The 23,064-nt window shown below is 42.4% G+C and overlaps 1 protein-coding gene across 1 annotated transcript; it reads right to left on the minus strand.

Moving 5' to 3' along the window:
* Position 1: 1 nt before the first annotated feature.
* Positions 2-10,574, minus strand: ctps1a (CTP synthase 1a). Its single transcript, XM_069177062.1, has 18 exons — positions 10,379-10,574; positions 8,923-9,097; positions 8,681-8,851; positions 8,489-8,589; positions 7,569-7,685; positions 6,903-6,986; positions 5,391-5,471; positions 5,155-5,306; positions 4,888-5,020; positions 2,579-2,667; positions 2,386-2,480; positions 2,219-2,281; positions 1,221-1,264; positions 1,043-1,139; positions 919-974; positions 739-835; positions 507-651; positions 2-428 (listed from the first exon to the last, which is right to left on the minus strand). The coding sequence occupies exons 2-18, from the start codon at positions 9,089-9,091 to the stop codon at positions 344-346; spliced, it is 1,779 nt and encodes a 592-aa protein (XP_069033163.1). The 5' UTR covers positions 9,092-9,097; positions 10,379-10,574; the 3' UTR covers positions 2-343.
* Between the last annotated feature and the right edge of the window lie 12,490 nt (positions 10,575-23,064).

Here is a 23,064-nt window from a genome sequence, read left to right on the forward strand (position 1 = left end):
GTACTTTTGGAATTTCTTTATTGTCCATTCACATTAAGATAAGAAGAAAAATATTTAAACTCGCTGCATTGACTTGGCTGTACTTATTTTACAATAAGGCCCCAATAGTACAGACGAGACAACTTACTGGACCTGCAGTTTCTGTTGATGTCTCCCAGCAAACCTACATGCAATGGCAGCAGGTTTGTAGAGTAGTTCATTCCAGGTCTGACATGCCTTGTAGTCACCACTACACTGAAGAATGAGCCAGTCACATCAGGGGTACGAGCTGCAAGTCACTTAGAGTTTGTAACGAAGATGATAGTTTACAAAACACTGAACTGCATGATGGGTCTTCCATTAGTCATTCACTGGAGCTGGAGGGTAATTTCAGTTCTGATATTTCGGAGTCTGGAGTGCTGCTGCCGCTCTGGTCACTGTACGTGTCCCTGTGTCAGACACAAAACAGTCCCGTTAGCGTCCACACTTTTAATGTACAGGTATGTTGAGATATGTGATCTGATTACCGTGGCGACAGACGGCAGCCTTTTTGTAAGTAACTCTGCAGTTTCCCTGCAGTAGCCAGTAGCAAACCCAGGTAGGGAGGTGATGGCTTGATGGGGCGAGAGGTGAACTCGGGGTGGTACTGCACTCCAACAAAATAGGGATGATCTGAAAATAGATCATTCAATTTTAGATCAGAGAGGAATGGTTCACTTTTAACACCCTGAAAGTAATTCCAAGTATTGCTTTCCTCACCATCCAGCTCTATGATCTCCATCCTCTCTCCTTCTACATCCTGACCCACGAAGCGGAAGCCCTTTTCTTCAAAGTGACCTCTCAGCTCAGGGTTGACCTGCGCAAGGAGACAAAAGTTAAAACAACATCCTCTCAACGGCGCTATTGTAAAACGATGATGAACCGGGAGGTCAGATTTACCTCAAAGCGATGTCTGTGCCGTTCATCCACATAATCTGCATTCCCGTAAAGCTTGCCTGGAAAACAGAAGAGCTGTGAGCACAGAGCAGCAGCTGGTCCGCGGTGAACAGAAAGCTGTTCTTACGTAGTACACTGCTGGTGGTTTTGAAAACGGTCCGTCTCTTCCCGAGCCTCATGGTGCCTCCCATCTGCCCGGGGTTGTGTTCTGGCATATCGATCACCTGCAGAGGTTACGTCAAACAGTTTGAATAACTTAGTACTTCCTACACGAGTCTGATTATTCAGTTATTATAAAAACGTACCACAGGATGCTTTGATTCCGGGTTAAATTCAGTTGAGTTGGCATCTAAGTGAGAAACACAAAGACTTGCTGTTAGCTACGTTTGCTGCTGCTGCTGCCGACCTCCTGGAAGGTACAAACATGAATGCCTTTTACAATCACTAACTAAAACATGCAGTTTCATTCATTCATCTGTTCGCTCTACCCACTCACTGTTCAGCGTGCTGACACACACACACACACACACACACACACACACAGAGGCAGATAACAGCTGACAGGGCAGCTGGTCGGAGTAATACAGAGGAACCCCGACTCTCAGTTCACTCATTCCTCCACCGAGGCTGCATCACACCACTGTGTTGGACTCTTGATGGGCAGCTGATTGTGACAGAACTCGACGGCAACCAACCCACTGGATTGTAAACATCCATGTTGAAGGATCCACACTGTGACGCGTCACTAAATCAAAATCAGGACCCGAGTTCCATTTTTGTAACCCTGATGTGTGCACATTTGTTATTTTAACATGGACCTGAAACTTGAGCAGAGCGCACATCAAAGTTTGTGTCAAATTTTTGGGGAACAGAAAGAAGTAGCAGGGAGCCAATTGGTTGAGTAGGATTGGTGGGGAGCGACGATTGTGTTGTTGAGGGCGGAAAACTTGTTTTCATCGCATGGAGAGGAAACACATTGTCAAGTTGCCACGGCGCCACAGTTCAGCTGCTTTACACTGAATGTTCGCCCTCAAAAACATCACAACACACAAAATGTGACGCTTCTCTGCTGAAATTCAAGGTGAAGTCTCGGTGGTACCACCACTCACCAGAACGTGTGGAACTCAGGTGATGATGAAGTGGTAGAACTTACGAAGGTTATAGCTTCCCACTGCTTTGTGCACGTCATGGTGCTTTCACCCTGTTTGTGCGCAGCAGGAACCGCCTTGGAGCTTTTTGATCAAATCTCATATAAAAGGTTTCTTTGTCATATAAAAAGCAAACACCCTGGCAGTAACATTACCTGTCCAGTCCAGCTCGTTCCTGGCAAATTCACATACAGCCAGCTGCATCCCGAGACAAACACCTGCAGAAACATCACAGACACAATGTGCTCTACTATTGCTGCTGTTCATTTCCATGGAACATGAAGTAAGACCGAGTTCAACAGACAGTTCATCTGTTTTGTACCTAGGAAGGGTTTCTTCTGTGTCCTGGCCCAATTAATGGCGTGAATCTTTCCTTCAGTTCCTCTGACACCAAAACCTCCAGGAACCAGGATGCCACTGAGGACAAAAACAAGCCATTGTTATAAACTGTTCCTTTAATATTTATGCTGTATCACCTCTCTGAACAGGACGTCCTCTTTGTGTGTAACACTCACTCAGCGCTGCAGAGCTTCTGCCATGCTTTGTGGTATTCCACCGGGTCCTCCTTCAGAGTGCTCGGCTCCAAATACGCCGAGTCGATATACTGAGGAGAGGTGAACACACTTTAGATGGTGCGTTTACAGGCAGACAACCAGTGGGTAAACACACGATGAGCTACAGGAAGCAGTGAACGCTCTGCTCCACTGAACACACCCAGGACGAATTGAGATCGGATCTGCTCTTTAAGCAGAGTGAACACTAATGTGTCCTGACCTACATTAAAGGACTCAGCTGATGTCCTCTGAATAAACAGAAATACTGAACGCAGCTCTCTGCACCGTGTTCCTGTGTTCGTATCTGACCCGGCGCTTCCAGTGTTACAGTAGACATATCTGTTTGTAATTGAGTAGAGGAGATTGTCTACAATATGACAATATCTGAACCATGTTTGTGGGACACTGGAGGACAAACATGTGTTTAGTGCCTGATGGGGAATAAATGTCCTGAATGACTGCGTGTGGCCTGAGGTCCAAACCAGGGAGTCACACAGAGGGAAGACACCCCTGCAATATGTGCTAATAACTCCGCTGTAGTGTGGGCCTACATATATATGTTGTTATTGTTCATTTTTTTCATACAAAGTGGGATGTCATGTCAGCCTTATGTTGGAGACAATCCGAGTCAGTTGTGATTTCAAAACTGGATGGGTTGAAAACACTTTGCCGTACAGAGAAACGAAGGGTCTCATCAGAAAAGTTACGTTCTGCTGTTTGTTTTGAGTTTCAGCACGTTGTGAAGCTATTGGGACTTTGGGAATTATTCAATTAAGAGTAGCTGGTGTGAAGATGGACGCAGCGCTTCACGCAGACTGTAACGATGATGCAACTTTGAAGTTTCTCTGCAACGCTTCATCACAGACGAAGGACTGACATTTCTACAAAGCTCAAGTTGTGCAGTTTCGCAGGGTATGTGTTGCATCTCGGTGATAAATACTCGCTGCACTATTCAACTAAGAAGAACGGGTGGGAATTTGGAGGCAATTTGTGTCCATCAGGTTAAAATACAGACATGATAAATTAGGAAAATCCATCAGACATCCACCAGCTTGCGGACTTGGAGGGAGTTCAAGTGGAAAACCTTTTTTCATTACACCAAAGGTGAAGAGTAAACAAATAAAAAGACACCAAAGGTGTTGGAGAGAGAGTGGATCAGGAGATGGAGATCACGAACATGTGTTCTGGCAATGTGAGAAAAGAACTGTGTTTTGGGAAATGGTATGTAAAGTGCGGGGCGGTGCAGTGGTGCAGTGGTTAGCATTGTCGCCTCACAGTAAAAAGGTTCCGGGTTCGATCCGGGCCTTTCTGTGTGGAGTTTGCATGTTGTGTCTGCGTGGGTTCTTTCTGGGTACTCCAGCTTCCTCCCACCATCCAAAGACATGCATATCAGGTTAATTGATTGTTCTACAAATGGCCCTTAGGTGTGAATGAGAGCGTGAATGGTCTTTGTTTCCATCTGTCTCTATGTGTTGGTCCTGTGATGGACTGGTGATCTGTCCAGGGTGAACCCTGTCTTCGCCCAATGTGAGCTGGGATAGGCTCCAGCCCGGGATAAAAGCGGGTATAAATAATGGATGGATGTAAAGTGCTACAACAAATATTAGGATATAAGATGCCATTGAACTGTAAGACACTTTATCTCTCGTTTCACTGAAGAAACAATTACTGGAAATGACATATTTGGTGAAAATACTCTTAGTAGCATGTAAAAAACAATAACAAAGAACTGGGGAAAGGTTGAACCACCAACAAAAGATCAATGGACAACAATCGTAGAAGAAATCTACACAATAGAAAAACTGACACGTAATGAGATTAGAAAAAGCACAAGTCGAAGAAGTAGAGAAAATGGACAGAATTCAACATCTGAACTGGCAACTTAAGAAGGGAACTGTGGAAAAAAGCAGAGCTGTACGACGGAAGAGAGGAATTGTATTTCTCAGGCTGTTTACGAGTTATTAATATGGAGCTAAGAATAAATAAAGATTTAAGTGAAAAAAAGATTTTTTTTTTTAGATTCAGGGTGACTTACACTCACTGACTATATCATTACCTCTGATGTTTATTGCAAATAAATGTCCATAAACCCACTTAGAAATCACACAAACAATGCTTCTTCACAAGTCCACAGCCTGCCTGAGCTCCTTCTGCACTTTTCACTGACACCAGTGTTGAAAACCATTCCAACAAATATGTAGTGTGTCTACTGTCTATATGAATACAAACGTGGCTACGACCACTGGAGCTTAACAACACGGTGTACATACCTTAATCTCCAGTTTATGGCTGATGGCCAGGGCCGAGTGCTCCAGCGCCTTTACAACAGAAGCATAGGAGTCGGAGAACTTGGTGTACTTCCCCACCAGAGTGATGGAGCAGCGCTCCAGCAGTCGGTCGGACCTGAGAGGACAACATGAGCATGAGTACACTGTCTGACCTCCTCTGGAGTGAAGCAGGAATCTGATCTCACAGGAAACGCTGAACCCCGACAAGAGCGTTTTTCAGCTGATCCTTGACCTCTGCTGCCGACACACCTGTCGGACATCACCTTCCACTTAGTCAGCATTTTCCTGTGTCGGGTCTCTATGGGCATGTTCAGCCTCTTGCTCAGGTAGCTCACCACGCCCTGGTCCTCCAGCAGTAACGGTACTCTGTAGATGGATGACACGTCGTGCACGCAGATCACCTGGAGACAGACAGGTCAGCGAGTTTAGTGCTGCTCAGACTCTCCACTCTCCTTCATCAAAGCTGACTTGTGCTTCACACCCACCTGTTCAGGTTCTACGTGGCAGAACATTGAGATCTTTTCTTTGACGGAGTTCTCCAGAGCAGTTGAACAGCGGCACATGATCTGTCAGCAGAGAGGAGAAATGTTAGTGAGCTCTCAGAGGAAAAAACACAGAAGATGAAGAAGAGCATCATGAAGCATTGATAACCGAGATCTCAGTGTGTCGTACTTTATGAAGAGCTGTGACTCTGTTACTTACTTTACAACAAGTAAAGTGTGCGCTTTTTTTTCCTGCCAACAATCCTGATGTGTAAGAATCACATCTAACTGAGCATCTTCACTGTTGTGTAATTATCTGATTGATGAATGACACAAAACCCAACTCCTCCTCATCAAAACTCCCCAATATCAAAGATAATCAGTCTCTTCAGGAAATCCCAATAATTAATACAAATTCAACCAATCTGCACAATATTTGCATGAGCTTGCAGTTTTGCAAAACTCCAGCGATTCCTCCACAGTAAAGGTACTGAAGAGAAGTTCTGCAGGAGGTAACACCAGACGGGACGGGGCTGAAGGGAAACTTGGCCTTATGACAATTTGGCTGCCAACTCTCTCACTTATCCCTGCGTCAGTCTAATCACACAGAATATGTTAAGTTACTTGAGTTTATAGACCCTTATATCAATGAGAGGTTGCACTATGTTTTCTTACAGATAGTATGTGTTGGATTATTATTATTTAAAGACCATTAATAGCACTTGTTTTCACAGAAGATGCAGCCAACGTGCTCTTTACTGCTGTGACAGACTCTCTTGTAAAACGACATCAATCATGTTACTGTGACTGATGGAAAAAAAGGATTTGTCTCTTCCTCTTGTTTGCATTGTGGCTCCGGAAAGTCTCTTTGTCAAGAAGGCTCCGAAAAGTTTCCTTTGTTTTCTGTCTTATTTGCAAGTGATTCTTTCCGCATGTAATTGACGACTATCTGGTGTTGTTACCTGCAACCAACTCTGTATTACCGTACAAAAGCAGATACAAAGGGAATGGGGGTGATGGTCTACTGTTTGTCAACTGTATAGAAGCTGCCCTAAGAGGACTAGGTGGAAAGTGAGAACCAGAGGACTGCTGGGGTGAGCCCGGCTGGGGCGATCCCTGAGAAGGAAAGAGCCCTGCTGGACACCTCTCTTTGAGGGTGCATGTAGTTGCTCCTTCTTGCAAGAATAAAATGTCCGATGTGTTTGATTTTGAACCAAGCCTCTTGAGTAATTTTTCTAACAGTGACTATAAGCTAATAATAACAACAGGCTTCTTCATTGTGTCTAACTATGCAGAGAGACAACAGCGACATTATGTCGTCAAATGGGAAAAATCTAAATCATACACCATCCTTGGCATCCAACATCCCAGACTTGTTGGATAAAACCATCCAAAAAACAATTACTTTCAGGATTCTCCAACATTTTAAAACACAACTAGTTAAATATAAATAATAAAACCAGTTCCAGAAAACTTAGCACATTTTATAAGACGCCTGAACAGCAGGTGACTCACCAGGTCAGGAGACAGTCCCAGTCCTCTCAGCTCTCTGACGCTGCTCTGTGTTGGTTTGGTTTTCTGCTCTCCTGTTGCACTGGGCTACACACACACACACACACACACACACACACACACACACACACACACACACACACACACACACACACACACACACCATCAACAGACTGTGTGGAGCCAGACACAAACCTGCAGTTTCCATTATGTCACACAGGTAGACAAGAAGATACAAATATAAAGTGCAGAAGTGTGGACCGAGTGTTTAAAGCAGACTAACTGTGGACACGCTGTTTGGAGGTTCAGTCAAATTTTGTGTCACAAATTTGGCGATTCTGATAGATCTGAGTAACTATTGACAAATAAATAGAAGCTTTGTAAATATGGAGCACCTTGTACCAGTTCTATTTGAGAAGTCCTTTTTGTTTTCCATCTTACACTTTTTTCTTTGCGCCCGCGTGAAAGATTTCTCATCTGTCTACATTTTGTTTGTCTGTGCTCAGGCAGATCCCGCTGCTTTGAATAATTGGTTGGGCCGAGTAACGTAACCAACCATCAGATTAAAGCAAAGCCTGCAGAAACACAACACCGAGTGTTTCACTGCGTCATCCAGTGTTTTCGTCTGGAGATGCTCTGAACATGTTTGCCTGTGGTCGAAGGTCTTACCTGTGGTATCAGACTGACGTGAATATTACAGAAGTTCTCCCTCTTCACTTTAAACTGGAACTGCCTGAAGGCCTCGATGAAGGGCATACTCTCGATGTCTCCCACGGTGCCTCCGAGCTGCAAACACAAATAAAGCAGTGATGATCACGGCAGCCTTTGACTCGGCATATCACATTTAGTTCATATCCGACCAGAAGCATTTCAGAAGCGAAGCCTTTTGTCTGTCACTTGTTGACTTCCTGATTTGGCCATTTTTTCCCTGGATTTCCGAGCTTCTACCAGGTAAATGTTGTTTAATGTTTTCTTTTTTGTCCTTTTACTGTTCATTGTTTATTTTCTACTTTGTTGTGTTGCAGCCAACAGACCGAGGTAATAATGTTTGCTGTGTTTTAACTGTTAAACAAAACAGTATTTCTAATAATTATTTCATATCTATATTTCACATACGGGCTGTTAGCTATTTTAAAGACCCCAGTGTAGACGTTGATGTATTGGTGACATATAATTGGGATTGTTATTGTGAACATTGATAGGATGTTCTGCATCTTTCCTCTGTCTGACTTCCTGCCCAACAGATCCATGCAGCTTGATGTCACTTCCATCAAAAATAGATTACAGACACGTATTTTTTATCAAAACATAGCGTAGAGCTGCTTCTGCGACACTTCTGAAATGCGCTGCAGCGTGTCGGGTGTAATAACAAGCATCGTCTCGAATAGACGCGATCAGCTTTGGCGTCGGAGCCAGAACACAACACACACGGTCCTCTTGAAATCCAGCCCTTATTGATTCCATTGACGTATCATTAACTAACGTTATGACGAAGAAATAGATTTTTAGCATCCGAGTCGATTCAGAGCTGTAAAAGATAATAACAGTGATCTTAATAGCTATTTTGTTTTTTTCATCCCCCAGCTTACCTCTATAACACAGACTTGAGGTTGTACATCATCGTCCTCAACTGGTACCCTGGCCTGTTTTACAACCCATTCCTGGATCGCATCTGTGATGTGTGGCACCACTGGAGAAGAGAGAAGTAGAAAAGCATTCTTAGAGAAGTACTTATTTCCTGATCATGAACACCCTCTCTCAGTGACGCAGCAGCTGCTTACCCTGCACGGTCTTGCCCAGGTAGTCTCCCTTCCTCTCCTTATTGATGACCGCCTGATAGATCTTGCCGGTCGTCAGGTTGTTGTCTTTCGTCAGCCGGATGTCAAGGAAGCGTTCGTAGTTCCCCAGATCCAAGTCCACCTCGCCGCCGTCGTCCAGCACAAACACTTCACCTGGACAGAGTGGGATGAACAATCAGACCTCAGACCACACGTGTTCATTTATACTGATCATTTCCACTTACCGTGCTCGTAGGGCGAGAAGGTGCCTGCGTCTATGTTGATGTAAGGGTCGATCTTGATCGCAGTTACATGTAAGCCGCAGGACTTGAGGATCGTGCCCACACTGCTCGCAATGATGCCTTTACCGATGCCGGAGATGACTCCTCCGGTCACAAGGATGTACTTCATCATCGAGCTCTGGTATCAGCAGACAGACAAATTACAGTCAAAAAGTACAACATTAAAAGATATTCAGAGATTCGAGAGGCCTTCATCACCACACATGAGCAACTCCATGTGACCTGCTTATCATGACCTGACCTGACCAAACTCCACATGCTAATGAAGGCCATTTCAAGTGGCTGACAGCTTTGTAAAGAGCAGTAGGTGGAGCTTGAGTTAAAAATGTTCATCCACACTTTGGTATCCTGAAACTGTATTATGATGCGAGACTATAGAACTGTTGCATTTGACTGTGTATTGGTGTTGAATTTACAATATAAAAGATAATAGACTATTGAATAAAGCCTTTTCACTCCTTTAGAGCGTCTGGAGGCTGTTTCACTATCTAATCAGGATTCGGTAATTATATTAGCAGACTTGACAAAAGCTCACAATAAGGACTGAAAACAGTTCAGTAAAAGATCCACATCCATGTCCCAGCTGTAAAAGAGACCCCACACTGAGTGAGTTGTTGCCTCAGTAACACGGAAATAAACAATACACTTTTATTCCACATAACGACTGGTTCATTAGAATTACAAAAACTCGGGGGTCACCGGATTTACCAAGTAGTTGTAAAAACAAAACGTGTTAAAAGTTTTCAATCCTTCTCAAAACACGGGTCTCGCCATCTAAAGCGTGGTCCATTTGAAGTGCTCGTTTTTTATACACCGCGCAGGCCGAGCGGGTGGTGACTTCCGAACTCCGTAAGGAGGACGCGAGCGGACCGCCCCGTCCGGGTACGACGGTGAACGAAGTCAACCGAACCGCAACACCGCCTGCTCCGCTGGCTGATAGCGACGCGACAGTTCACCGGATAAAACGAGGCCTTAATGGGTCTTCAGTGGGAAACGGGCACTTTAACGTTTGCTGAACAAACTTACAGTTTTTGTCAGTTTCTTGAAATACAAAGGTTTGTTGAAAAAGCTACCAAACGTACGCGCCGCGTGACGTCCTCCGGTACATTCAAAATAAAAGCGAGGCTCGCTGCTCACACAGGAAGTGAGTGAACACGTGTCCCCTGCGTGTTAAATCACGACAAACAACGTCGGACTGTTCTGGATTCAAACAAAACGCTGCTAATACTCAGTCAATGCAACGGCAAACAACGTATTGTATTTTCTGTCATTTTATTTCGACTCTTTTTTTTTTTTTTTTTTTTTTTAACCGGAAGTCGAACTGATTTAACGCATGCAGCTTTACGGTGTTTGCTAGCTAGCCAGCAGCCTCTGCAACAAGCATCAGATTTAAACTCACCGAGATGTTCTTCAGCCAGACCGTCCCGGCAACACCGACCAGCACCGACGGGGACAGCTCACGGGACCTTTCGGCAGAGACGAAATTTCGGTTCAAGTACTGCCGCTTTTAGAGGTGGTTCCTCCTCACGGTCCCATCTGTCCTCAGACTGGTGCTACACGTGTACGCACGACTCGGGACCGGCCGACATTGCGCCTCTAAATGCTCCCGACAACGTTGTGTTACCTTCAGGTACGCCTCGGAAACTGAGGCTGCCCGCTCCGGGAACGTTTCCAACGTGCCATGTCAAGGTGAAAGAGGTTAAAGGCCCCGTGTCTCCGTATAGCCACGATTAGTACATCTTTTCAATTTGAGTTAGAGTCATTAAAGGTGCAACATGCAAGGTTTAAGTCCCGTCATCTTATATCACCGGTATGTTGAGGCGACAGTAAATCAGCGAAGCGTCCAGTCCGACTCTCAAGTTTCTGCAGTTTTCGTCCCGCTATATTTTATTCTGTGTTTTGTTTCGTAACTGATGATTGTACATCTGGACTGTGTAGTGGATTAACAAATATAAACGTGATCACTGAAGCCTACGGTTTACATTACAGCTTTCACATCTCTAGATTCTCTGAGTTGACAAACAGCCTTCATTTTAAGCCAGTAGTCGCTGCATGTTTATGATATGAATTACATTTTAAAATATCTAGGCCATATATTTTGAGTTTTTATAAAATGTGTAAGAACAGCTGGTCAGATAAGGTATTGTCTTTTCTGACCAGCTGTTCAAATACCGAAGATGATGAGTTTACTGTCGCAGAAAAATGAAAACATTCCCATTTAAAAAGCTGGTTGTAGTGAATACATGGAGTTTTACTTATCAAGGACGACTTCAACAATTTATCAGTTAGCAGAATAACTCGTTTTCTCTTAAACATCTAAAAGACTGATTAAATGATTTGAAATGAGAGGTATCTCTGATGGTGTTTTGTGTCTTTGAGGTCATTTTGGGTCTCTATGATTCTTTATGACTCTTTGGGGTTGTTTTACTTTTTTGTCATGTTGTGTCTTTGAGTTTGTTTTTGTGTCTCTCAAGTGATTTAGTGTGTATTTGGGGTGATTTTGTGTCTCTTGAGGCTATTTTTTTCTCTGATTGTTTTGTGATTGGTGTTTTGGATACAGCTATCTTTGTGTCTCTGGGTCATTTCATGTTCCTTTGAGGCTGTATTGTGTCTTTGGAGTGTTGGGTGTCTCTGGAATATTTTTTTCTCTTTGAGATTATCTTGTGTCTGTTTAGAGTAATTGTATTTGTCAGGTGTTGCTGTGTCTCTTTGTTGTTGTTTTGTGGATTTCTGTTTCTCATTCTTCATCACTTTATAAGGCCTTTTGTTGTGGGTCCCTGAAGGCATCACACCTTCTGTTGTTGGATCAGCAGGGGGAGCTCATGTCTCGTGTTTGAATGCTAATACTCACAAAGGAAACAAAAAAAAAAGCATTTTCCCCATGTATAGAGGCAGCTGATTACATGACATGTTTGCTTTAAGCTTTCCAGATTGCAGCAGGCTTCTATCTGCATTAGATCATTTTGCTCAGAGCTCCTTACATTGTTCATATCATAAGTGGCAGAGAATCGAAATGTCTTGAGCATTTTATCTGAGAAAATTAATTTGCTTACATCTTTCTTTCTTTCTTTTTTTTAATGCATAAAAGAATGAGTACAGAATGAGTATATGGGGCCAGGAATAGAATAAGCCATTGTGTCCTGACAATAGATGTAACAATGTACCAGTGTGACTCCAGTGATAATAGAAGCTGCTGCTCAGCGGCGACAAAGCGAGGCTGAATTGGTCCCGCAGCAGAAAGCCATAAGTGGCTGGAGGCACAGAGATGTTTTCCTGCGGGGTTACAACACACAGGTTCCTCTTTCTCTTGCTGACACAAAACAACACTTTATGCCACGCTGCCCCATATAATGACTGGCTGCCGTCCAAAGTGGTTAGTTACAGTGTGCGGTGGAAAGGTCAATGGTACTGTGATGTGGATCAGGGTGTATTATCCTTATTGTGCTCAGTGAGATATGAAGTCCACGAAGGCTCTCAATTTGGCCAAACTGTGACTCGCTCAGTTTCGAACAGCGAGACGTCGACAAGGCCTGCTGTTTGTTTGGATCATCTGCAACCAGGTTCCCTGCGTGGGGGAGCGCTGGTGCTGAAAATTAAAATAACCAAATGATGGGGAGTTAGTGAGTGATGGCTGACTCACAGAGAGATAGCTGCAGAGCTAACTGATGCTTCTATGTAACACCCAAATCTCTGCTTGTGAAGCCGTAGCAGCCAGCTTAGTCTGTGGAACACAGGAGGGGGCTTAATGAGAGTTTTTAATTCATTTTTGACCGGAGCTGTGATTGAATTAAACTCCCACAGAAGGGCTGGATCCTCTCTACACCGCAAGCCATTTCCTCCTATTAGAGATGTAACAGAAGCAGCAGGCAGGGAGGCAGGTCAGTCTAAGATGACTGTTTTTCTTTTTACTCACTTTTATGGAAGCGTATTTCCTAACAGAGTGCATGTGTCTGCTGCAGGTGCACCTTGTGGTCTGCTGATGTTCTGATGCAGCTGCGTTGTGTACATGTGTTGTACATTTTTTAAAGACTGGTTCAATTTGTTTTCTTTGTGCAAGTTAGAGGAGATCGATACCGATTTGTGTGTAAATGTACAGAGATGGAGTCGGGATGCATTTAGCCCAGCTTAGTCTAGAGAATGGAAACAGGAGAAAACAGTTGGTGTGTCTCTGTTACAAAATATGCAGACTGTCGAATTTATCTTGTTGTAGTACCTACTGTATTATTCGCACATTGCATCCTGAAGAATTCAGCAGGGTTTATTTTGCCAAGCTAAACCCTGGCCCTTTCTGCATGCTAGTTTTGATTTGAAAATGTGACAAAGTTCAGAATGAAACTGGCACAAAAATAACATGAATCAGGAGCGGGTCCAATACCTTTCCATAGAACTGTAAAGTAAACCAGGCTCACTATCTAGCTGCTTGTATCACTTCTTCTGTTTCAGTGTTCGGAAGTTCTACTTTTGAAATGTCACAGATAGTTAGTTACCCTGTTAAAATTGTAATATGTATTGTAACAGTTTTAGTTATTTCATCAAGGTGATGAAATTTATTCCATTTGATTATTTTCTTAAAAATGTTTTAAACTGGATAACAAAGCTGAAAAATCCTCAAAACTAAAAGTAAACTAGCCATTGTAAACCTCCACACAGAACCCAGCGCCGCATGCTGTCAAACCTTTATTAAAGGTTCTTCAATAAAGTACAACCACCAAAACAAATCAGGAGTATGTCGATCACAGCTGACTCCAGTGAAGGAAAAATCCCTATCAACAGGGATGGCTGCTGGTCATAGGATTTTGACATTGTCTCCTGAATGAAAAAAAAACATCTCCTCCTCTTATTTGACAACATGGCCAACTACCTCGGCATTGTTGCTTAGATCAATGCTCAATGATTTGATTAGTGGATGTGAGGCTTTGTCAATTCAAACAAAAGAAACCAATACAAAATGTAATGTAGCCTGTCTGGACAAAGACAGAAGGCATTAGTTAGTGATGTTCTGTTATTGGGTCCACAGAGGGAGGAGGTTGAGGTTGACAAAAAGGTACACTTTGCTATGGTTTCTCTCACAACCATGAAAGCACTGGGCCAGTACAAGTTAATACAGAGTAAGTTTCTAGTTTGGATCGGCCAGTGACCACTCAATGAGAGTCTGCGATGTTTTAGATGTTGTCATTGTTTTCCAGATTCGTGACCAATGAAAGGCATCGTGACTCGCTGAAGTACACGAGGGAAGGTCAGAATCCAATATAGCATGTGCTCTCATTTTGTGCTCTTATCTTTTCCTTTAGGCTGTCATAAACAGCCAAATCTAAAAAGCACCACACTCATGGATGTTTTATGTATAACAATCCACCAGAATATGGAAAAAGGTGTTTTCATTATTAGAGCACTGGGCCAGTAAAAATACATAAGAGGCCAGTAAAACTTACTATCCAGGAGGGCCAGTGGGAAAAATGTTACGTTTCTCATTTTGCTTAACCAGAGCCTGATGTTGCTAGGTAGGATGCCCTCATTTACAAGAACCAAAACCTATGCTCACAAGCCACATCAACCCACACTATAGTCGATGACTCTGTGGATAAATACCTCATCGATGAATCAAGAACATTTGTCAAAAAGTTCCAACACGCCCCCTAAACTCACAAGTCAGCACATGTCTACACACCGATTATCAGCTATAAAGGCTTTTACTTATGAGGGGGTGTGACAAATACATGACACAGAAATACAAAATACTCCTTTGCAAATATTTTGCATCAAAACTATTCAAATTTGCGATAATTGTTTATAAAAGGGGGGCAACACTTTTCTTGATTTGTTTTTGGTTTCTTAACCCCAACCATATTTTGTTTTTCCCTAACCCCAGACATGTTCTTTTTCCTAATCGTCCCGTGCCAAGCAGGGGGTGTTGTCACCTCATTTTCTTTTTCCTAAACCCAACCATGTTTTTTGTCACTTTAGAAAAAAGTTTTCATTTTCCTGTAGATCACATGGCTCAAAGCATGCAGTAAGTTTCATTTTAATCAGAATCAGAAACGTGTAACTTTCACCTGAAGACAGCCCAAAGCGTGGCTATCTCACGTTTTGCTGTGATACTGGGTTGCATTTTTGTGCCCTGTGTCATATTGAGTGGATGGAGACGCAAACAATTAACATTTTACACTTGGAGAAGAAATGTGGCGTCTGTTCTGCTTCTACAAAATGTGATTGGATGAACTCACGGTGTGAAAATTCAGAAAAATCATCTGTCTTGGAAGAAATCTGTTTTTGAAAGTTGCTTTTTCCCCATGTGTGTATATATATATATAATATACTCATGAGAAAAGCAACAGTTTAAAAAAATATATTGATGTGCGAGCTAATCATATAGTAAAACACCCCCAGTGTGTAAAGACCTTAAAGCTCACTTTGCACAAAATTTATGTAAAAACAAAGTAAATTACTTTTTTTCCTCCACTGCTATTATGCCAAGTTAGGCTAATCATGTTCTGACCTCTAGCAAAAATGTAAGTGACAGCTTTTTAGTAGAACACCAGTATATTATAGGTATGAGCCTTATCCCACTCATCCACCGTGAAAAATGTAGATCTGTCTTACTTCTGCCTTCGTATTAATGTGGGGGGTTAAAACCATGCTGAAGCTGTTTAATGCTGAGGACTGCCTTTACATGCAAGTGTGTGTGAGCCCACAGCAGAGTGGAGCTGTGGAGGGGGATGGGCAGATTACTTTGTTTTACACCATGATGATATCTCTCCTGCTGACGGTTTCCTTTCCTGCTGTCAGCCTCTCTCCATTTAGAGCGCTATACGGAGGAGATTGGTTCATGTAATAAGCTGATTCCACATGCTGTCATTCATGATGATATGACTATATCATCCGCCTCCTCCACACTCACCACAACCACATAGTTTGCACGTACAACACACTTTTTTTTTTACGATTTCAAAATGATTCCCTGTGTACAGTAAACTCTTTTCTATGAGGTCTGATTTAAAGCCTCTCTTCTCTATTAAATACAAGAGTCCCTTAAAAATCCCATGATTTTTCATTTACAATTGAAAATATTTGGTTTTGTATGGCAGTCCTCCCTTAATCCAGAAAAATTCAAACAAAACCCTTTAATAGCAACTTGTAAATAAACTGTAAAAAATGATTAAAGTTTAAGAGCTTCAAGGAAAGATTTCTGCTGAAAATAATATCCCACATTTTGTATATTTTATTGGATTATCTTCTCAGTTTAGTTTTTTAAGGGTAAATTCCCCTCAAAGTCTAACAAATATCATTCAGCATTAAACAAACATCATTTCATATCATAAAAGGTACTTTTCCTAACCTTAACTAAGTAGTCACATTTAACCGAAACCGTAATGTTTCCCTTAATTTAACTATGTAGTTTTGATGCCGAAACCTAAGGTATCTGTTAGAAAAATTACTCAAGAGGCTTGGTTCAAAATCAAACACATCGGACATTTATTCTTGCAAGAAGGAACACATGCATGCACCCTCCAAGAGAGGTGTCCAGCAAAGAAGGGAGCCTTCCCTCCTCTGTAGGTCAGCTTTTATACAGTGGGACAAACAGTAGACCATCACCCCCATTCTCTTTGTACCTGCTTTTGTATGGTAATACAGAGTTGGTTGTAGGTCACAAGATAGTCGTCAATTAGATGCAGAAAGAATCACTTGCAAATAAGACAGGAAACAAAGGAAACTTTTCGGGGCCCGCTTGACAAAGAGACTTTCCGGAGCCACAATGCAAACAAGAGGAAGAGACGAATCTTTCCTTTCCATCAGTATCTTACTTTTCATGCCAATGTGAGGCAAACGTGGCACTAACATGGTACACTGATATGCTGTCGTAAACTGACAGGTGTATTATTATTGACTATATAAGTGGACGTAGATTGTGGGTGAAAAATAAGGCCAATGCAGACGTGCCATAAAGTGCAATTCCACCAATATAGCAAGGAGTCGGCTCCAAAAAGCCTCCAGCTCCATAGACTGCCTTTCAACTTCTCAGGAAATGCAAAGTCAATACATTTTTTTCCACAAGTTATCTTGGTATTTTTAGCTGAAGTCGCTCCTTCTGCTTAGATATCTGGTAGTCCATTTGAAAATAATCTGTCATTAAGTAAAAAAATAAGCCTCAAAAAGCCATATTTTTGGGGGTGTGTCTGTTTAATTGACAGGCCTGTGGTACAGTCAGGTTGCTGCTATAGGTGGACAGGATGTTGTAATGCAGGTTTCCCATCAGATCAACTAGGATCCACTGCTCTTCCAAATATGGTCACTTCTGCCTCCAAACTGCTCCAAGCTAGCAAGATGGCGACGGGCCAAAATTCAAACTCGAGGTGTCAACGTCACTTCACATACCAATGGGTGGCGTCATACTTGGTTGGCCAAAGACTTCTGCAGAAAGACACAGGGGAGAGAAGACAAAGTAATGACATGCATTAGTGCCATACAAGGTGAAAAAATATAGTAGAGGTGCTCAGTGCATCATGGGAGGTCCCCCTGCAGCATAGGCCTATAGCAGCATAACCTGACTATACACTTAATTAAAAAGGAAAGTTTTATGCCTAATCTTAAAAGTAGAGTCTGTCTCTCCAACCCAAACTGGGAGCTGGTTCCACAAGAGAGGCGTCTGAAAGCTGAAGTCTTTGCTTCCCATTTTACTTTTGGAAACTGTAGGAGCCACATGTAACGCCTGAAACACCTCCACAGCGTTACATCTACCGACCGGTGAGTTCACTGCCAGTAGGTCTACTGCAGCGCTGCTACTGCCAGTCCGATCTTTCTACAATGAGTTTCCATTTGATAATGGCCATCAGTGATCGAATGTTTGAGGTCCAACAAGTGAATAGTTTTCACTGAAACGTGATTTTTGCTGACCCTCCTCCAGAGCAAAACAAACACAAAGAAGAATTGAGAGAGAGAGGGAGCGCACCAGAAAAATACAATCATTCACCTGTTAAATTACTGACATCATATATTTTGAGCCTACACTGGGTTTTTTCTATGAACATTTAGTGAACAAAAATCACAGATCTTTTTTTGCTGTCTATTTTTGCTGGGAATTGCGCACATCATGCATGAAAAGCAGGCGAGACACCTATTCTCTAGATGACTCCGCAGCCATGAGGCATGATGCGTGTGACACGCATCTCACGCAGGCTGCGTGGCTGCTCTAAACTGTTAACATTGCCAGTGAAAGGAAAATCAAGATGTTTCGAGACAGCCACACAGGCAGTGTGTCCCAGGGGTAGGCATGCACTCTGAGAGCGAAGCGTTCTGTTGTCATTAAAGGGTACTATGAGTTCTTTACTATGAAGTCTTTAAAGGGTACTATGATGGAGCTTTGTATCCAAGGAGGAGGATTTTACAGCAAGCCAATGAAGAGAATCAAATATGGGAGAGATCTGTTTCCACACATCAACCCACACACTCACTGACAGCTGCAGAAGGACTCCCTGCGGTGCACGTCCCCCTTAGTGGGAATCACAGCTATAAAGGTACAAATTAAAGGCCCTGCACAACCACAAAGGTCTGATTAGACCTCTGATGAGGTGAAGTCATTCAGAGCTAGGTTAATAAATGTTAGAACATATCAGACTCTGTGGGTTTACGATGGATATAAAGGGGCCCTTTGGGGACAGCTTTCATGTTATTTGGTCAGTTTTAAGTGTGCCGATTTAAACTAGTTTGATTTATTATTTTATCCATTAATTATTCTTATTTAATAATTATTCATGTGTATCTCAATAGCACTCGAAGGTAAAAAAAAAAAAAAAAAAAAAAAAGTATTAGCTTGTCAGTGCCTTCATAGGTACAGTGTCACTCTCCCTTAAAAAGCTGCTAATCCATCCAAAGGGATTTTATGTTTCTGGGTTTCAGGGGAGAGTTTACTCGAATTCTGGCATGTAAACAAGTCAAATCGCTGCAGAGGATGTGGTGGTGTGTGCAAAGCTTAACACACTCACTGGTTTCATCTGATGACGTCTCCTCTCTACTGGAGAGCTCCAGAGCAGCGCAGTCAGGAAACATTAATTACATGACGTCATTAACCACTTAATGTGCCACAGTGTATGGAGGCTTGATGAGGAAGCTGCATGGGCAAAAATAATAATGTCATGCTCTGCTGGTCAGTTTGTGCACTGCAGAGGTCAAAGCTGCAGCGTGCTGCTTTGCTTTGGTGGCAAAGACATTTTTACCATCTGGAATTTACAGAAATTAACTGTGTTTGACGTTTCCTATCAAGTCTCCCAGGATTTTGTTCAATGAAATCAAGATTTTATCAGATATTTATGTTGGCAGTTGTCATGCCAATTTTAAAGCTCACTTTCAACTTATATTTGCATTTTATTATTGGTTTACCTTTTTTTTTTTTTTTTTTTTTTTTTTTTTTTTACAAAACTTTTACAAAAACTGACCCTGGCCAAAAACTGCAGCCTGGTAGGCACCATCAACAAAAACAAGTGGTCACTGCCTCCCTCTGCGCACCAGAAAAAGAGACCGTCAGAGCAAAAGTGATGCAAAGCGACAAAGCCACATTTCCCATCTCCCAGGGGAAAGAGAAGAAGAACATGTGTATCCAACACCAGGGACAAAGCGGTGGAGATAGGCAATGATGCAAAGAAGAAGCCAAAGACAGGTCACTATTAGAACAAGATGAAGGTGGGAGTGCTGGACAAGATGTTGAGGCAACACTTTACCTGAGCTGCTGCCAGAAGATGACCATTCGTGGTCTTGTGTAACATGCTGGACATGGCAGCAATGAATGCGTGGGTCCTGTATGGAGCTGCATGGACACAAATATGACCAGCTGAGTGTTCATCTCTGAGCTTGGAGTTACGTGGTGAGCTCACCACAGCAGAAACAACTAAGACGTGCATGATTACAGTGGAGCGTGCAACATGAAAATGTATGGCCTGTGTGCCGATTGTGAGTAGTGTGTGTGTGTGTGTGTGTGTGTGTGTGTGTGTGTGTGTGTGTGTGTATTTTCTTGATTTGGTAAGAAAATGCCTGCAAATCTGTTGCTGCATGATAAGATCTTATGTGTCTTAACTTGACTGTATAGTTGCTGTGGCAGGTGGTGTTCAAGTTAGCTGCCTGTTGTTGTAATAACAAAGCCAAAGCTGTGTGTGTGTGTGTGTGTGTGTGTGTGTGTGTGTGTGTGTGTGTGTGTGAGAGAGAGACAGATGTGTCTTTATTCCCAGCATAAAACACCACAGTCATTGTTTTTTGTTTTTGTTGTAACCTGCAGTTTATTTAAAAAAAATTAATCGGTAAAAAGATAAATCAACTGTAAAAAAGAAAATCTGTCTGTATTTATTCCCAGTAGCGTAACTAAAAAAAGAAGTTATCATCCAGAGTTCATGAAGAACTGGGCCGGTGGCTGGCAGAGCAGAACAGGTCCAGAGTGGAAACTGGGGAGTCGCCACCATGTAACAATCTGTAAACACTAGACCAGCATTGCCAGATGTACAATGATTTGGACATTAATTTATCCCTTTGATGCACATTGTTATTAAAAAAAAAATTGCTTGAAAGAAACAAAACCACCACAGATTAAGAAATGAAAATTTGCTGAGTCCACTAAATCTCTTTATATTTTCCAGTGTAACAGCTGACTGTAAGGACTAATAAACTAAATGTTTATGGGCTCACAATGGGGATCTGAAATATTTATAGCTCGCACCATTATGTTCATATTAGCTTTAATTCACAGCAGTTCCAATAGATAATAATTATACTACTTCCTGGTCATGCTTTATCTTTCTTGGAATGTACTATATGAATCAATATCTGAGAAGTAGATTGTGCTTGACAACACACAAATTTCACATGTGCAAAAACTTGTGATCTCATGACCACATATACATGGGATTGGGCACGTGAAACATGTATTTGGCACATGTGAAACATTTGTTTTTGGGACATTTTCATGCCGTAATGTGTGAAGCCCACATTGATTCCCATGTGGAAACTTTCAAAACCATGTATTTTCCCCATGCATTTATAAATAATAAAATATTAGGTGTGATATGCCTTTAATTCTGAATATTAGTATTAAATCAGCTTAAATGCAAGTCTGTCAGCAGTGGTACTGGTGCCTGTACTCGCCTCCTCTCCTGCAGCCTCCCTCCCTATCTGTTGCTGCTCCAGCATGTGTGAAACTGATGCAGTTGTCTGCCTTTAAAGCTCGCTGCTCTTCTGCCATGTTTATCTCTTTTAATTATGCTTAGAGGATGACATTGGAGCGGGGCGCTGGCACACGCTGAAACATGGCCCTGTTGTGTGGGAACATAAGTGGGCAACTGTACCCCTGCGCCCCCCTCTCAGGCTGACCGATCTCTCCATCTTCCTCCTTTCATTCACTGGTTAATTACATTACTCGTTTCTCCCCTGGCCTCAGCCGTGTCAGTGGAACAGCTGGGTTTGTTCCTGGAGCACAGATCCTGGGAAACATAAATCAAAACTCCTCCTGCTGCCTTTGACTGAGACAGAGGGAAAGGATGAGAAGGGCAAACCCTCCTCTTGTCCTCCTCTTTTGTTCTTCAGGACCTCGTTCATGTAAATATTACAGGCTGAGCAGGGAAGGCAGTTTGAATGTCACGCATGCTGGCCTTGGTTGGGTTGTTCCTATCTGAACTTGGCCTCGAGAACGGTTTATGTTTGTGTCCTTTTTTTCATCTCATTTGGACTGTCCTGACCGTGACATTCAGAGCTGGTCCTTCCCTTGTTGTTGAAACTGTCCTCTAAAGCACAGCCACAGCCACAGCCAGAGATCAGAGAACTGAGAGGAAATACTTTTGACCACAGTTTATGTCTAAAAATCAGCTGTCCATGTACACCTGTTACTCACCCTTGATAATTAAGGTACAGTTCAGACTAAAGATTGATGAGGAGATGATTTAAAATGTACATGTTCTCACCCAGTCTGTAACATCCTGAAACCTGCCAGTTTACACCAAAGCAATTAGACAAGACAGTGTAACATCTCCATAGCAACAACTCCCTACTTCTGTTTCAACGGCCAGCTTTTTAGGCTTTTGTTGTTGCTCAACATAATTTGTAGCATCTTAAAACAGGAATGAGGATAATGATGGAGAGTTACTTTGAACATTTGCATTTTTGAGTATGACCTTTTGAAGTCAGTTGAGAGTTTGGAAGCGGCCACGGGTGTGTCAACGCATTAGCCTAGGGACAAGAGACCGACCCTGTTCTGTCAGTATATTCCCTGTTTTTCCGAAGCAGTTCCATTGTTTCAAGGAGTTGGTGTCTCCTCCGATAGGCAGAAAAAACACTAACAATTGTGTCTTAAATTCTAAAAGTGGCCACTTGTAACTTGACAAGCTGAGTCGAGCTGAGACGGGCCAGCTCAATCTGCTGCAGTAGTAATAGTAGACCATTATAGTAGCTGTTTAATCAGAAGCTGAAGTACCTACATACACACTTATTTCGGCATCGTTCCTCACACAGGAAGTACATGTTTACGCACAGAACTAAAAAAATATTTTTAAGATTATCTGACATTACTACCAAACGCATAGTACCAGAAAGCAATTTTTATTTCATACCTTTTTTGCAATATATATATATATAGTTAATTTATGTTTAACATGTTTAAGCAGCTTCTCTTCACTGGATATTTGAATGGTGGTGCCACATCATGCTTTGAACCAGTTTTGGAATATTAAAAGGATTTTTTCTTCACACATCTTTGTATCAGTCCCAGCTAGAATCTACAGAGATACCAAGCGGACAAGTTCAGCTGTAAAAAAAAAACAAGGCCAGTATAGAGCAGATATTTGCAGTGCTTAAGTCCTCATCCAACAAAATCTCTCACCACCGCAAGAACAAATAATGTGGAAAATTGTGGCTTTTAAACTTTGCTCCACAAAACCCATTCGACCTTGGCTTTTATTGCTGCAGCAGAAACCCGACAGAGTGCTCATGTCTTCTTCTCTGTTCATTTGGCAGCAAGTTATTCCACAGGTGGGCTGGTATAAGAGTTTTTCCTCAGAGAAGCAGATGTGGCTTCGTTTTAACAGCTGGCCTGGTGACCTTCTTGGACAGTACATG

This window comes from Embiotoca jacksoni, unplaced genomic scaffold (assembly GCF_022577435.1).
Source record: "Embiotoca jacksoni isolate LCO1_2020_lvr unplaced genomic scaffold, fEmbJac1.0.p SCAF_7, whole genome shotgun sequence".
Lineage (NCBI taxonomy): Eukaryota > Metazoa > Chordata > Actinopteri > Embiotocidae > Embiotoca > Embiotoca jacksoni.